General features: G+C 35.0%; 3 protein-coding genes across 3 annotated transcripts in view; all 3 read right to left on the bottom strand.

The window, feature by feature from the left end:
- LOC130999704 (probable disease resistance protein At1g58602) overlaps nt 1–13,293 on the bottom strand; it is a 40,127-nt gene that overhangs the window by 17,893 nt on the left and 8,941 nt on the right. The window lies entirely within an intron of this gene.
- On the bottom strand, nt 4,670–7,138 carry LOC130999712 (acyltransferase GLAUCE-like). Its single transcript, XM_057925334.1, has 2 exons — nt 6,520–7,138; nt 4,670–5,755 (listed from the first exon to the last, which is right to left on the bottom strand). Exons 1-2 carry the CDS (start codon nt 6,973–6,975, stop codon nt 4,868–4,870), a joined length of 1,344 nt encoding a protein of 447 aa, XP_057781317.1. The 5' UTR covers nt 6,976–7,138; the 3' UTR covers nt 4,670–4,867.
- Nucleotides 9,880–12,776, bottom strand: LOC130996995 (6,7,8-trihydroxycoumarin synthase-like). The gene is made up of 2 exons (XM_057922276.1): nt 11,874–12,776; nt 9,880–10,670 (listed from the first exon to the last, which is right to left on the bottom strand). Exons 1-2 carry the CDS (start codon nt 12,774–12,776, stop codon nt 10,059–10,061), a joined length of 1,515 nt encoding a protein of 504 aa, XP_057778259.1. The 3' UTR covers nt 9,880–10,058.

Genomic DNA, 13,293 nt, shown 5'->3' with positions numbered 1-13,293 from the left:
GCTTTTATGAAGCAAAACGATGAATTCATTTAGCAAAGTAATGAATTCACGATTAAAGATTGAAAGTAGTTTATATATATAAAGAGAGCGAGAGAAAGAAAGGTCCAAATGAGTCGACATATATATATATATATATAGGGTTAGATTCCATGGCAACCACCTACTTATATGGAGAATAGAGACCACATCATGTCCGTTGGATGAATCTGAATCAAGGGATCATAAAATTCCATGATATTAAATTAATTTGGTATGTTTATGAAATCCCATGAAATGCTCCATTCCTTTTCTGATGTGATATCATTCGTCAACGAACATAATAGCTGAACATTAGTATGTTCATTTATTTTCCTACGAACATGTCGATGTTCATTTGTTTTTCTACGTAAATATCAACGAACATAGCAACGAACATTAGTACGTTCATTAGTATTTTCTATGTGAACATTAGTATGTTCGTTTGTTTTTCTACGAACATATCAACGAACATTAGTATGTTCATTAGTGTTTTCTACGAACGTGTGGGAGAGAGAGAGAGAGCGTGAGTTTGGAGAGAGGAGAGAGGAGAGAGGAGAGAGGAGAGAGAAGGGAGTAAATTAAGGGATATTATGAATCTTACCAATTTTAATTATATTGACTTTTAATCTCAGCCTTTGATCAAGATTGATCTAACGAACCAGATTGCGTCTCTATTCTCTATTTAATTTTGTGTTTCCATAGAACTTCCCCCTATATATATATATATATATATATATATATAGGGTGGGGTTAATATAGAAACCCCCCTTAAGATGAGAACTAGGAACCTAATCTAAACCATTCATTTAGAAAAAATAGATGGCTGAGATTAAATTAGAGATGCACAATTAAATTAATATTTTAAATGTAATTAAATTTGAAAGGGTAAAAATGTAATACAGTAATTATTTATTTTCACGCTTCTAATTTCAGTTTCATTTGTGACTTTCACCTAGGGCTTGGAAATAGAGAGTAGCCGACTTCCTTGCTATCAAATCTGCCGATCTGCAAAAAATTGGACGGAGTCGGAGGAGAGATTGAACTCTCGGTGTATCTCTGTCATTTTCGCTTTCACCTAGGGTTTAATAGAAAATGGGCGGGTGGTTTATCTGGAAAATGAGGCGACGTGGGTGAGGGATTTTTCGCCGCCGGCAACCTCTGTGCAACCAAGTTTCCGGAGGTTGCGGGCGTTTTGAGCGCCGGCCTGTGCTTGGCGACAGGGAATTCATGTGCAAGTCGAAGGTGTTTCCGGCGTTTGCGGGAGATTTGGTCACCGGTCTGTGGAAGGCGGCGGCGGAGCGATTTAGTTAACGTGTTTTTTTCCGGCGACTCAACACAAGGCGGCGACGTGCATCTCTAAGTTTCACTACCGGCTTCGACGGAGTCCGGTATTTCAATTTTGCGACAACTCTTCACCCTTTCAAATTTAAATTGCATAGTTGCTGGATTTAGGTGCACACTTTGTTGAGTTTTTTTTTTCGTTGGTTAATGTTAGGACTTGTTGAATATAACTTCAAATTTGATATTATTAGCACAAAAAATTGTTGGATTTTGATCAATATACCATGTGTTTCGAAATTTGTTTAATAAAATGTGAAGTTGCATAGTTGTTGGAATTTGTTGAATATACACTTGTGTTTCGATATTAGTAAACTGTAATTTTTTTAAATGCATAGTTGAGTGAAGCAGTTGCATAATGTTAATTTTGTTTGTGATGGAAGTTTCAGTAAAACATTAAATGAAAAGAAGTTTGAATGTATTGAATAGTTGAATGAATTGCATAGTTACATAGTTGGTTCAGTGCATATTTGCCTAGGTATGTTGCATTGTTTAGCAACACAATAAAAATGAACATTTGCATTTGGATTAAAAGGAGGCGACGTGGGTGAGGGATTTTTCGATTTTTGTATCACAACAAATTTATTTTTTGTGTGGATTAAAATTGTTTAGCAACACAATAAAAATGAGCATTTGCATTTGGATTAAAGCATGAAACTTAATCGATTTGCATAGATGCATAGTTTCGTAATAGTGTTTTTTTGTTTTGTATTAAAATTCTTTAGCAACACAATACAAATGTGTTGCACAAATGAGAGTTTTGTATTGCTCGATAATTGTATCTCGTTGCTTTGCTTTGTTTTTTTGTCTAATTGCATTTAAGATGTGAGTTGGTGCATAGAAAATAATAACTTGCACAGAAATATTGTGTTGTTGCATAGATAAAGTTAATTGCATTTACTGATGTTTATCAGTTGCACACATGAGGTTTTTGTGAAAGTTAATTTCTTGTTGCATTTTTGGTGCTTACTGTTTGTACGAAAGTTTGTGTGCTGAGTTGTTGCATAGGAATTATTTATTTGTTGTACGATTGAAGCTAATTGCATTGTATGATGTTTTTAGTTGCACAAATGATTTATTTATTTTTTTTGGCTTTGAGAAAAGCCTTTTGCTCACTATATATAACCTTGTGAATTGCATGCATTTTTTTTTCACCTCAATAGGCGACGAACATCGAATTTCAGAGAGATCTTCGGCGATTAAATAAGTTATTGCAACAGCTGTCTAGAAAAGCTAAGGAGAATGTGTTGAATCTTTGGCGATTAACGGAGTTTCTGCAGCGAGGTTTCCAAGGAGATTGACGTTCGAATCTGCTCCAAAATCTTTGATTTTAAATTTAGTTTTGCTTGTAGGCTTCTTAATTTTGTTGAATGGGTGTCGAAATTTGATTCACTGATGGGATTATTGTTTTGAATCTGTTGTATTATCCAATCCGTCAATAAATCTGAATCGATTATAGGAATTTTTTCTATGAAATGTGGTAGTTGCATAATTACCTTTTACAAGATGCATTTTTAGAATTCATTTGATTTCTCGATTATAGACTTTTTGGTTTTTTCTTGACTATGTTTGGGAAAGGTTGTAATTGCATAGATAGTTAATACGAATTGCATAGAAAAGTTAAAATATGATTTTTACTTTTAAATGTTGTGTATGCTTGATGGCACTATACTTGCACACTAAAGTGTATTTTGTTGCACAATTTGCTTTTGAATATGGTATTCGTAATTGTAGAGTATAGTGTATTTTGTTGAACTATGTACTTTTATGTAGTTGCATAAATAGTTTGTGATATTGCATAGTATTGTGTATGTTATTGCATTGTAAGTTATTCATATATAGTTGCACAAATAATAAGTGTTTTTTAATAAAATAGTTTATGTTGTTGCATTGTATGTTATTCGTAGTTGCACACTAAATGCATTATAGTGTCGTTGCACATAAATGTTTATTATGTTGCACGAAATATGTATAATAGCAAACACGTGGCTTTTTGCCTTAGTTGCATTTGTGCAACTGTAAATTGCATAGTTACATTGTTAAAAATTCGAAATATTAAATATTATAAATAAATTGCATAGTTACATTGTGAACATTATTTATTGTCATAAAAATATTATGTTATTAAGTAAAACATATTTATGTAAAATATGTTAGTTGCATATGTGAGAGATTGAACTTTGTATCATGGGTAAATTCGAGTTGCGCAACAAATATCTATGCCTAGAGTTAAAATATCTATTTTGTATCACAACAAATTAATTGCATAATATACAACGAATTGCATTTTTAAAACTAACTTCATAAAAGTTAAAATTTAAAAGTAAGAACATAACATAAAAAACTAACGATAACCAAAACACTACAAACAAATAAAACATATATACATAAACCATATATAGATGTATGCGTCAACTAAAACAAAAATGAAATAAAATCATACACCGTAAATGATATAAGTGATCCCTTAAAAATCTCCCACTACTAACCTTTAAAATTACTTAAATAACCTTTAAATTATTAAAAAGAGAAAAAAACGGCAATTCAAATTAGTCCCCCCTAATTAGGCATGATTTTTTAAGTGCTTTAATCTTAACCATTAGATCTAAAATTTTAAAGGTAAAGATTAGGTTCCTAGTTCTTATTTTAATAGAGGTTTTTATTAGAACCTCTCCCTATATATATATATATATATATATATATATATATATATATATATATATCTTATAAAATTAATGGGAAACTATGTGCCCACTTTGAATTGGATCGTGAAGATCTATTATGAATTTATATTTTATTGAATGAATTTGTAAATCAAGAATCAAATTTATGCTTGGATGTCTATTTAGGAATTAACGATATACTAATACTCCCTTCATCTCACAAAAAAAATGATTTTTTTGTTATTTTAGACCGTCTCAAAAAATATGAACATTTCTGTTTTTGCACACTGCCCCATCACAATCCTTTTACTTTTTATAAAGTGAGATCCATTTTCCACTCACAATATACTTCTATATAACATTTCTTAAACACCGTGTCATTCACAAATGTTCATGTTTTTTATGAGACTGAGAGAGTATTTTAAAGAGTACGTTTCGTCTACGAGATAGTATTTCGATTTTCGAGGAGTTGTTTGTGGTGAGTGTGTGCAAGCGGTGGAAATATCATAGCCAAAGCCGCTCTGCGACAATTGCAGCCGTCCAAAAAGTTTGGTTGAAATTCATTTGTCACATCCCAATTCGACAAAGTCAAATAAATTACTAAATGAAAGTTTGTGTTGTTTTGGTCTTTTGATAGGAAAAGAAAAATCTGGATCTAAGTGTTGTGATTTTCTATGTAGTAATGGAAGTAGTTAAGAATCACAAACTCAGCTGAGAAAACAAAAACAACGATAAGAACTAAAATCCTCACAACTATATAGCTAATTATCACAAATAATTGAAAGATGCAACATATATAAATTATAAACAATTACATAAGGATATGTTACATCAATTAATTAATTTCATCATCCAAGAAATTCATAAAAGAGTGCCTCAAATCGTACCATCTCTTCCGCCGGCAACGCCACCATGGCGGCAACTCCGTCATCAACTGCATCACGAAAAATCCAACATATATCCTTCCGATGGTTCACGATGGGGCAGCTATAAATCGATTTTCCCCACGGGTACCCGACTTGGTCAAACCCTAACCCTAGCCACGAGGCAATGAGATAATCCCCGTGGGGGACCCCACGGTGCACCTCGAGCCAGTCAAAAGCTGATTTGGCATATTCATAAGTCATATCGTTAATTCTATTGGAGATCAGCTCCACTAGTCTTGAAAAAGGGCCTTTTTCGAGGTCCTCGAATGTGGCTGAAATCCCTATAGGCAGCACTCCGTTGCCACTATATGAAAGTGGTAGTTGTGGATTTACCCTCGACCTTAAATTGATAGAAGTCAATACAGTCGAATATTCATCCTTTTTATGCCCTAGGTCACCGGAAAAGGCGTGGCACCGCCACATAAGCGCCGCCGCCACCTTAAAGGTGCTAATCTTTGTATTTTCATTGGTAGCACTTTTGGCCTTGACCTTTAGGTTAGTTATGTCAGTTGGGTTCAATTTAAAAATTCGAAAATTTAATTCTTCTCGGTTACAATCATACACGGGCGGGCGAGAGCCTTCTCCGGTTGGGAGGTTGAGGTCGAGGTATTCGTGGTGGGGGAATGCCACTTGAGGCGGAGATCTGGCGGAGAGGAGGCGGCGATTGTTGCAAGGGACGACGGCCAAGGGCTCGTCGTCGAAAGCTTGCGAGGCTAGGTTTTCCATGAATGCCTTGGCACCCATGCCGTCGAGTATGATGTGATTAGTTGACATGCCAATCGCAAATCCACCACACTTGAATGATGTGATCTAGAAATAGACACCGGTAAAAATTTAAGTTATGAATGTCTAAAGTAAAAAATTTCAAATTCAAATCTTACCGTACATAATTTTTTCAATTTTTTATTCAATAATCGAAAAGATTGAAATCCATGTTATAAATGTAAGAATAATATAAGTCGGTAAGATGAAATCCGACATCTAAATAAAGATATATATATATAAAAAACACTACCTCTGAATGATGTGACATGACATTCCAGACCCCAAATGTTGAAATTAAGAAGATATGCATTTGTGAGTTTCTTTAGTTTAATGTTTTTGAATTGGATCCCTCTAATTTCATGACATGATTAATGATTTTTTCAAATCTTATCCCTGAACTTTCATTGGTAAAAACTAAAAGTTCTCATACTTTAAATTAATTAATATAGGTAAGGATAATACATATCTAAATTATGCATTCTCAGCATAAAAAAAAAACTCATTTTAATAAAGAAACTACAAATATTCAATCAAAAGAAGTGGACGCATATGCAAAAATAATCGAACTTTTTTTTTTTTTTTTTTTTTTTCTGAGTTGGGGGAGGGGGAAGGGGGAGCGGTGGGGTTAAATAATCGAACTTTTAAAAATGCAAAAATAACATCTTAAAATCATGTAAGTTGAAAAAATGGCTCGACCTTTAAAATATTTCAAAAAAATAAAAAATAGTCCTAAAAAGAAACTGTAACATGAAAACGTAACAGACTTAACACAATCGGAAAAAGAAAAAAAAAATACACACATCACATACCTGAAAAACACAAAGAGGCTTATCATCATGGGCCAAATTCTCCAACTTCTCAACTGCAAGCTTCCGATATCCCAAATTTGGATGAATCAAACAATCCCCCATCTCATCTAGTGAAATTTCAGACGAAGCCACGACGAATCCGGCCCCGGCCCCGTTGCAGTCGATCTCTAGGCGCCCCGTTTGGGGGTTCAATTCCAGCCTCCCTGCCATGAAATCGTATGGAACCAGCACTCTTCGCAGCGCGATTTTGAGCTTTTCAGCAACAATTTGAGGTGGGAAATCTGGATTTCTCTTGAAGAAATGGGCTGTTGGGATGTTGTAATCAAGAATTTGGTCAATGTTAGACAAGAAGATTGATTTTGGCTGAGTCTTTTCATGTGATGGAGATACTAAGGAGTATTCTTGAAATGTGATCTTGAGATCATCGAATGATGGAATTGGTGAGAGGGATGTCATGATTTGATCTGATTTTCTGCTTTCCTTTGAGATATCTCTTGTAGTTTTGTAGTGGGAAGAGAGGGATGATCTTGTCGGAATAAAATATACTCCACGTTCATGTGGGGAGTGGGGGCTCAAGCCCCCACCAAGCAATTTTTTATTTATATAAAATAATCAAATTAATTATTGGTTTTTTTGTAATATCTTTTGTTCAATTCTAGAATAGACGACGGTATTGAGGACCGTCGTCTATGACCGCTCTATATAGACGACGTGCTTCTATAGTTCTATATATAAACCATCGTCTATATATAGGTATAATAGATGATAGTTTTGAAGAACTGTTGTCTATATCGTGTTGTCTATGACATGAATTCTTGTAGTGTGGGGATGCATGCTCGGTTTGTAGAATTAGATAAGATTAGTCTTGTAATATCTTGTTCAGTTCAATAAATATGGCTCAATATTTAATCTCAAGATTATGCCACGTAGGATTAGTCATGGCGTATGAGTCTTGGCTGACAAAAATAATTTCGAGTAATCTCGGGCCAATTCAATCCCTCAGGACAATATAATCTCGAACAACGGAAAATTTCTCGAATTGAAGGATTAATTTGAGGATCATGAGACGGATTTTATTTGTAAAATTCAATTCATATTACACGTCTATTGCGACAAAGACATGTGCTTCCAACGTGAAATATTTGCAGATCGATGTGATATGATCACATAAACTTATCTTTTACGAAAAATAGAAAAGAAAACAAACAATAGAAAAGGACAAACTTAATAATTTGCATGTCTACCAAAATAATACTATATATGTCAAGTTGTATCTAATTATTGAGCCTAGACATATTTGAATTAATACATAATGGTAAGATTTCTCAATCAAAATTCACGTGAAACATGTCAAATTAAATACTGCTAAGATTCGTGATTAGTCACGATTGTACGAAAAAGATGGATGTTGATGACGTTTAGCAGAAGAATTTTAAAATTAATAAAACTCAACAACTATTATTACTTTAATGATTTTTAATTGATTTGGTGTTTTAAAACTCGTACATTCGTGTAAGAGAAGTTGTGTTGGTCGATATCTATGCAAATTATTGGCTGAGTTGGTAAGAATTGCTAGCATTTCTATTACTTCTAAGACACCTATTATCTTAAGACAATAAAAAAAATATATAAATAATATTTTTTTTAATAACTATATATATATAATCATGAGAAATTAAGTTTCCAAACAATAAATTCAAAATATGTATACATTTCGAACATAGCTTATTACAAAATTACATGTGTCCTGAAGTTAAATATTTCACAAAATTAAAAGTGTTAATATATCAAAGTACCCACTTTCTTATAACAAAAATAAATTTTACCCACTCAAATTAAAACTTAAAATTTTACCCACTTTTTGTGTAAAAAGACTAAATTGCCCTTCTATATAAATGGGCAAACCTCTCATTTTTTTCTCTCTCTTCTCTCTCTGCAGGCACGCTCTCTTCTCTCTCGCTCTCTCATTTTTTTCTCTTTCTCTTCTCTCTCTGCACGCACGCTCTCTTCTCTCTCGCTCTCTCTCTCTCTCTCTCTCTCTCTTCTCGATCTGAGCTTGCTGAGGCCGAGGACTGCGGCGGCGATCGGCTTCCTCCGCTGCTCCAGGCGTAGATCTCGCACGTAGAGCACGGTGGATTGGGCGATTCCGTTGATAAGGAAGGGGAAATTCTTCGCCGTGTACGATCCTAGGGTTCCGCCGCCCAATAATGCGATGGTGAGGAAGATGCTGGCGGTGGCGGCGCTGCCTCGCCCTAGCCTGCTTCGTCGTTGCCGATTTCTACTCGACGGCGGCTGTGGCCTCTCTCTGTCGCTGGATCAGTACTCCAGCTCCGGATTCCAGTCGAGGAATGAGCATCTGTTCGGCCGATCTGGAGCTGCCTAGCCAGGTTCGCCGGAGAGGAGGCGGTGGATGATGACGAGCTCGAGGCGGTGGATGAGGGACGAAGAGGCGGAACCAGAGGAAGAGTGCACACTTAAATTTCTCTATTGATGTGTTTTAGGGCTTTTTAAAATTTTTCTTATTTTGGGGATTTTTTATGTTTACAAGCGATGTATTTCGTTTCAATAAAGGAAATGTAATAAATTTTCTGTATAAGTTTTGTTTTGATTGAATACTAAGTATATTGGATCACAGATTGAAGAAATTGATGAGAATCCCTGAATTTTGTGCAGATGTTCTTGAATTCACAACCAAGTTTATGAATTCACAACTGAATTATCGGCGTTGGTTGTGAATTCACAATTGAAATAGTGTTAGATTAGTGTTGATTGTGAATTCAAGTTTAATTGGTTGTGAATTCACAACTTGAAAAAATGTTGGTTGTGAATTCAAGTTTTATCGGTTGTGAATTCACAACTTGAAATAGTCGTGGGTTGTGAATTCACAACTAACACTATTTCAAGTTGTGAATTCAAACTTTAAAACTTGAATTCACAACCAATACTTGTTATTCAGTTGTGAATTCGAGTTTTAAAGCTTGAATTCACAACCAAAATTTATTTTGGTTGTAAATTCACTGGTTGTGAATTCGTGGGTATTTGTAAAAAATTTATATGTAAGGGTAAAATGGTAACTGTGGGTATTTTTTTAAGTTTTTATATTAGTGGGTAAAATTTATTTTTACTATATAAAAGTGGCTATTTTCAAAATCCACTCAAATTAAAATGATAGTTGCATCATGCAAGTAGGATTGAACCAAAGACCTGACCTCTCACAAAGAAGAGTCTTTAGGTGTCTCAATATATCACTTGAGCTAGATTTCGTTTGCATGAATTATATCCTTAAGTACTCACTTCGTTTTCGAATAAGTGTCTCCAGACGTTAAAAATGTATATCAATAAAGTAGATAAATATACTCATTTTACCCTAATAATTTTTATTTTTATATAAATATTATAAATTGATAAATCAATAATAGGACACAACATTACATAAACATTGTAGGACATAGCATCCGAACTAATATCCTTTTTATTGTTTACAAGGACATTACCCACACACTAAATAAACACCATAAACTTTACAAAACACACACTAATTAAAAACCATAAATTTTAGGCACAAGTAGTAGGGCATTTTTCTTATGCACAACAGGTCCATGCGTTGGATTTGTATCCACATCTTCTACATGAATTCCTTTAGGCAATTCCCAATCAAAACAATAGAGCAAATTTGCAACCATAAGCTCCATTGACAAATGTCCTATATTCATGCCGGGGCACATTCTTCGCCCCGACCCGAATGGAATGAGCCCGAAATCTTGCCCTTTGAAGTCAATATTACTATTGAAGAATCTCTCGGGAATAAACTCATCCGGATTTTTCCAGTACTCGGGATCTCTCCCTACAGCGTACGCGTTAACATAAACCCTCGTTTTGGGCGCGATTTCGTAGCCATCTAGAATGCTTGTCTCCATTGATTCTCTTGGTACGAGTAATGGTCCTGGAGGGTACATTCTAAAAGTCTCATTTATTACTGCTTTTAGATATGGAAGTTTGGGCAAATCATCTTCATCTACTTTGCCCTTTTCTCCTACCAAACTTCTGATTTCATTTTGCAGTTTCTTCATAACTTTGGGAGCTTTGATTAGAGCTGTCATCGTCCAAATAGTTGAAGCTGGAATTGTTTCTGATGAAGCTGAAATCATATCCTACAAAATGTTTACCAATATCAGAAATTTTCACGTGTGTAACAATTAAAAGGATACTACAATACCTTTAATTTATTTTTCCAGCAAAGTTCTTCATTTGTGATCTGTGGTGGATCTAGAATTTGTATTCCTTTTTTATTAAAAAAAAAAAAAGAGGATCAATAATAGGGATTTTCCCACTTGATGACTCAAACCCGCGGCCTATTGATTAGAGGAAAAACGTCTTACCAACTGAGTTGCGCTTCGTTGTTCTAGAATTTTTATTCTAGTATGTCATGAATTGCTACTGAGATCAATGATTTTATAAACTACATAAAAATCGACTTCAATTTGTTCTTTTTCTCTATAACTTCAAATAATTAATAAAGGGGCTGGTCTTGGGTGCGACCGTCGCACAGTGTGCGACGGGTCCGCCCCGGCCCGCGCCCGACCCGGCCCGCAATCCAGACCCGAAATCCTAAATCCTAAATTATTACATTTGTTTATAATAATTATTACTTTTAATAAGCATGAAATATACATTTGTTCGCACAAATGTATACTTATATAAATATAGGTATTTTTCTTCATTTAATATACAGTATTATATTTTCTAAACCCTAAATTCTATAAACTAAACCCTAAACCCTGTAAACTAAACCCTAAGCGTGAACACTAAACCCTAATAGGTGAAGACTAAACCCTAAATCTGAACATTAAACCCTAATAGGAGTATTTACTTTTAATAAGCATAAGATATACATTTGGTCGCACAAATGTATACTTATATTAATATAAATATTTACCTTCATTCAATATAAAATATTATACATATCAATATACATTTATATGAACAAATGTATATATTATGTTTATTAAAAGTAACCATTATTATAAATAAATGTAATAATTATGAGTATGGATCAAACCCACGCGGGTCAGGGTTCCGGGTCAGGAGGGCGGGTTTGGGCCGGGTCGACCCGTCGCACACCTGTGCGACGGTCGCACAGGAGAATTAGCGTTAATAAAAATATATATCGAGCGTAGATTTTTATGTAATTTATGAAATTAATAATCGCAAAAATAATTCATGATGTATTAGGATCAAAATAAATCTATAAAACAAAAAAGATAGCCCTAACATATAAATTAACCGTAAGCTGTGCTCACATAAAGTATGTGACATAACGGTTTCATGAATCAATTAAGTAAAACAAAGCTCACCATTAGAAGGGCTTTGATGTTATCCCAAGTGAGATGAGTGGAAGAAGACTTGTCTTCTATAAGCTTTATCAACACACTAAGCATATCCTTCTCCTTCTCCTCCTCCTCCACCTCCGCCCTCGCCCTCGAATCGAGGCGCTCGTCGATGAGCTCTTGATAGAAAGAATCCATGTCCTTGCACATCCTATCAGCATCTCTCATTTTCCCACTGATTTTATCCACCCAACTCAACGCCGGAAAGTAATCGGAAACAAAGAAAGTCGTCATGAGCGCGTCGAATCCTCTCACAATTCGGCCATATCTCCTCGTCTCCGATCCGCCCTCCTCGTACCTCTTCCCAAAACAAATTGCACTTGCCAAGCGGCTGGCGGCGGCCATGGTCGCCTCGCTCAAATTCACGGCTCGATTATCGGAGCAAGAGCTTCGAATCTTGGTGATCATGCGAGAGATCTCCTCTTCGCGAAGGGGGCGAAAGGATTGAACTTTTTTAGGGTTTAAGAGGTGAATGTGTGTCACCTTCTTCATCTCCCTCCACCTCTCGTTGTATGGTGTGAAGACTAAATCGGAGCTGTTGTAGGATAGTTTCTGCTGCACTAGTAATTTGGGCCTACTGCAAAATGATGAATCTTGAATTTTCAACACTTGTTTGGCTAGTTTTGATGAGGAGATTACTAGGAGAGGAGTGGAGCCTAGTTTCATGTGGATTATCGGGCCGTATTTTCTTGAGACCTGGTGGAGGTAGATGTGTGGGTCCGCGGCCCCCGCGAGCTGGTGGAGGTTTCCGATTAACGGCAGCGGAGGTTTCCGATTAACGATTAGAGTGGTTTTTGCCTGATGTTTGGTTTTATAGAGGATGTAAAGGAGCAAGATTATTGGGAGAGTTATTGAGAGTAGAAGTATCATTGTGAGTGAATTTTTGAAGGATAATTGGATGTGTTTGGATTTGATACGTGCTTGTTTTCTTGATCCATCATTTATAATGCTTTTTTTTTACCTACTATGTAATATTAGTACTTAATTAATAATTGCATTATAAGTAATTATATATAGTGTGGATATTGACATATATCATGAGCAAGACTTGATAGATAGCCATTTGTTGTATATGTTTCATGTGACATAATTAACTTGTTCATGCACATATAATTGAATAATGGAAACTTCTTTTGCCATATATACTTTTAAAATTTGACATATTGTGTACAAGCAATGGGCAAATCTATTGATCGTGAAAACGATCACGAAAGGTTCCATATAAGAACTACCATTTTCGTGAGAACAAAAGAACACTATAATATTGAGTATATATATAAAGTCATTACATTCATCGTCAAATTAGTTGTCATTAAAAAGGTAGAAGTTTCACCGTCATGCGATGTGACCGAGGTGATGCGTTCACCATAGATTTATACATAAAGAG

Source organism: Salvia miltiorrhiza, chromosome 8, assembly GCF_028751815.1.
Source record: "Salvia miltiorrhiza cultivar Shanhuang (shh) chromosome 8, IMPLAD_Smil_shh, whole genome shotgun sequence".
Lineage (NCBI taxonomy): Eukaryota > Viridiplantae > Streptophyta > Magnoliopsida > Lamiales > Lamiaceae > Salvia > Salvia miltiorrhiza.
This window is presented reverse-complemented; position numbering and strand designations above follow the sequence as displayed.

What these genes read in the sequence shown, in the direction of transcription:
- LOC130999712 (XM_057925334.1), bottom strand. Translation starts at nt 6,975, where the DNA reads ATGACATCCCTCTCACCAATTCCATCATTCGATGATCTCAAGATCACA. An exon ending in AGCCTCTTTGTGTTTTTCAG is followed by an intron (nt 5,756 to 6,519) that starts GTATGTGATGTG and finishes GTCTATTTCTAG; the next exon opens with ATCACATCATTCAAGTGTGG.
- LOC130996995 (XM_057922276.1), bottom strand. Translation starts at nt 12,776, where the DNA reads ATGATACTTCTACTCTCAATAACTCTCCCAATAATCTTGCTCCTTTAC. An exon ending in ACATCAAAGCCCTTCTAATG is followed by an intron (nt 10,671 to 11,873) that starts GTGAGCTTTGTT and finishes AACATTTTGTAG; the next exon opens with GATATGATTTCAGCTTCATC.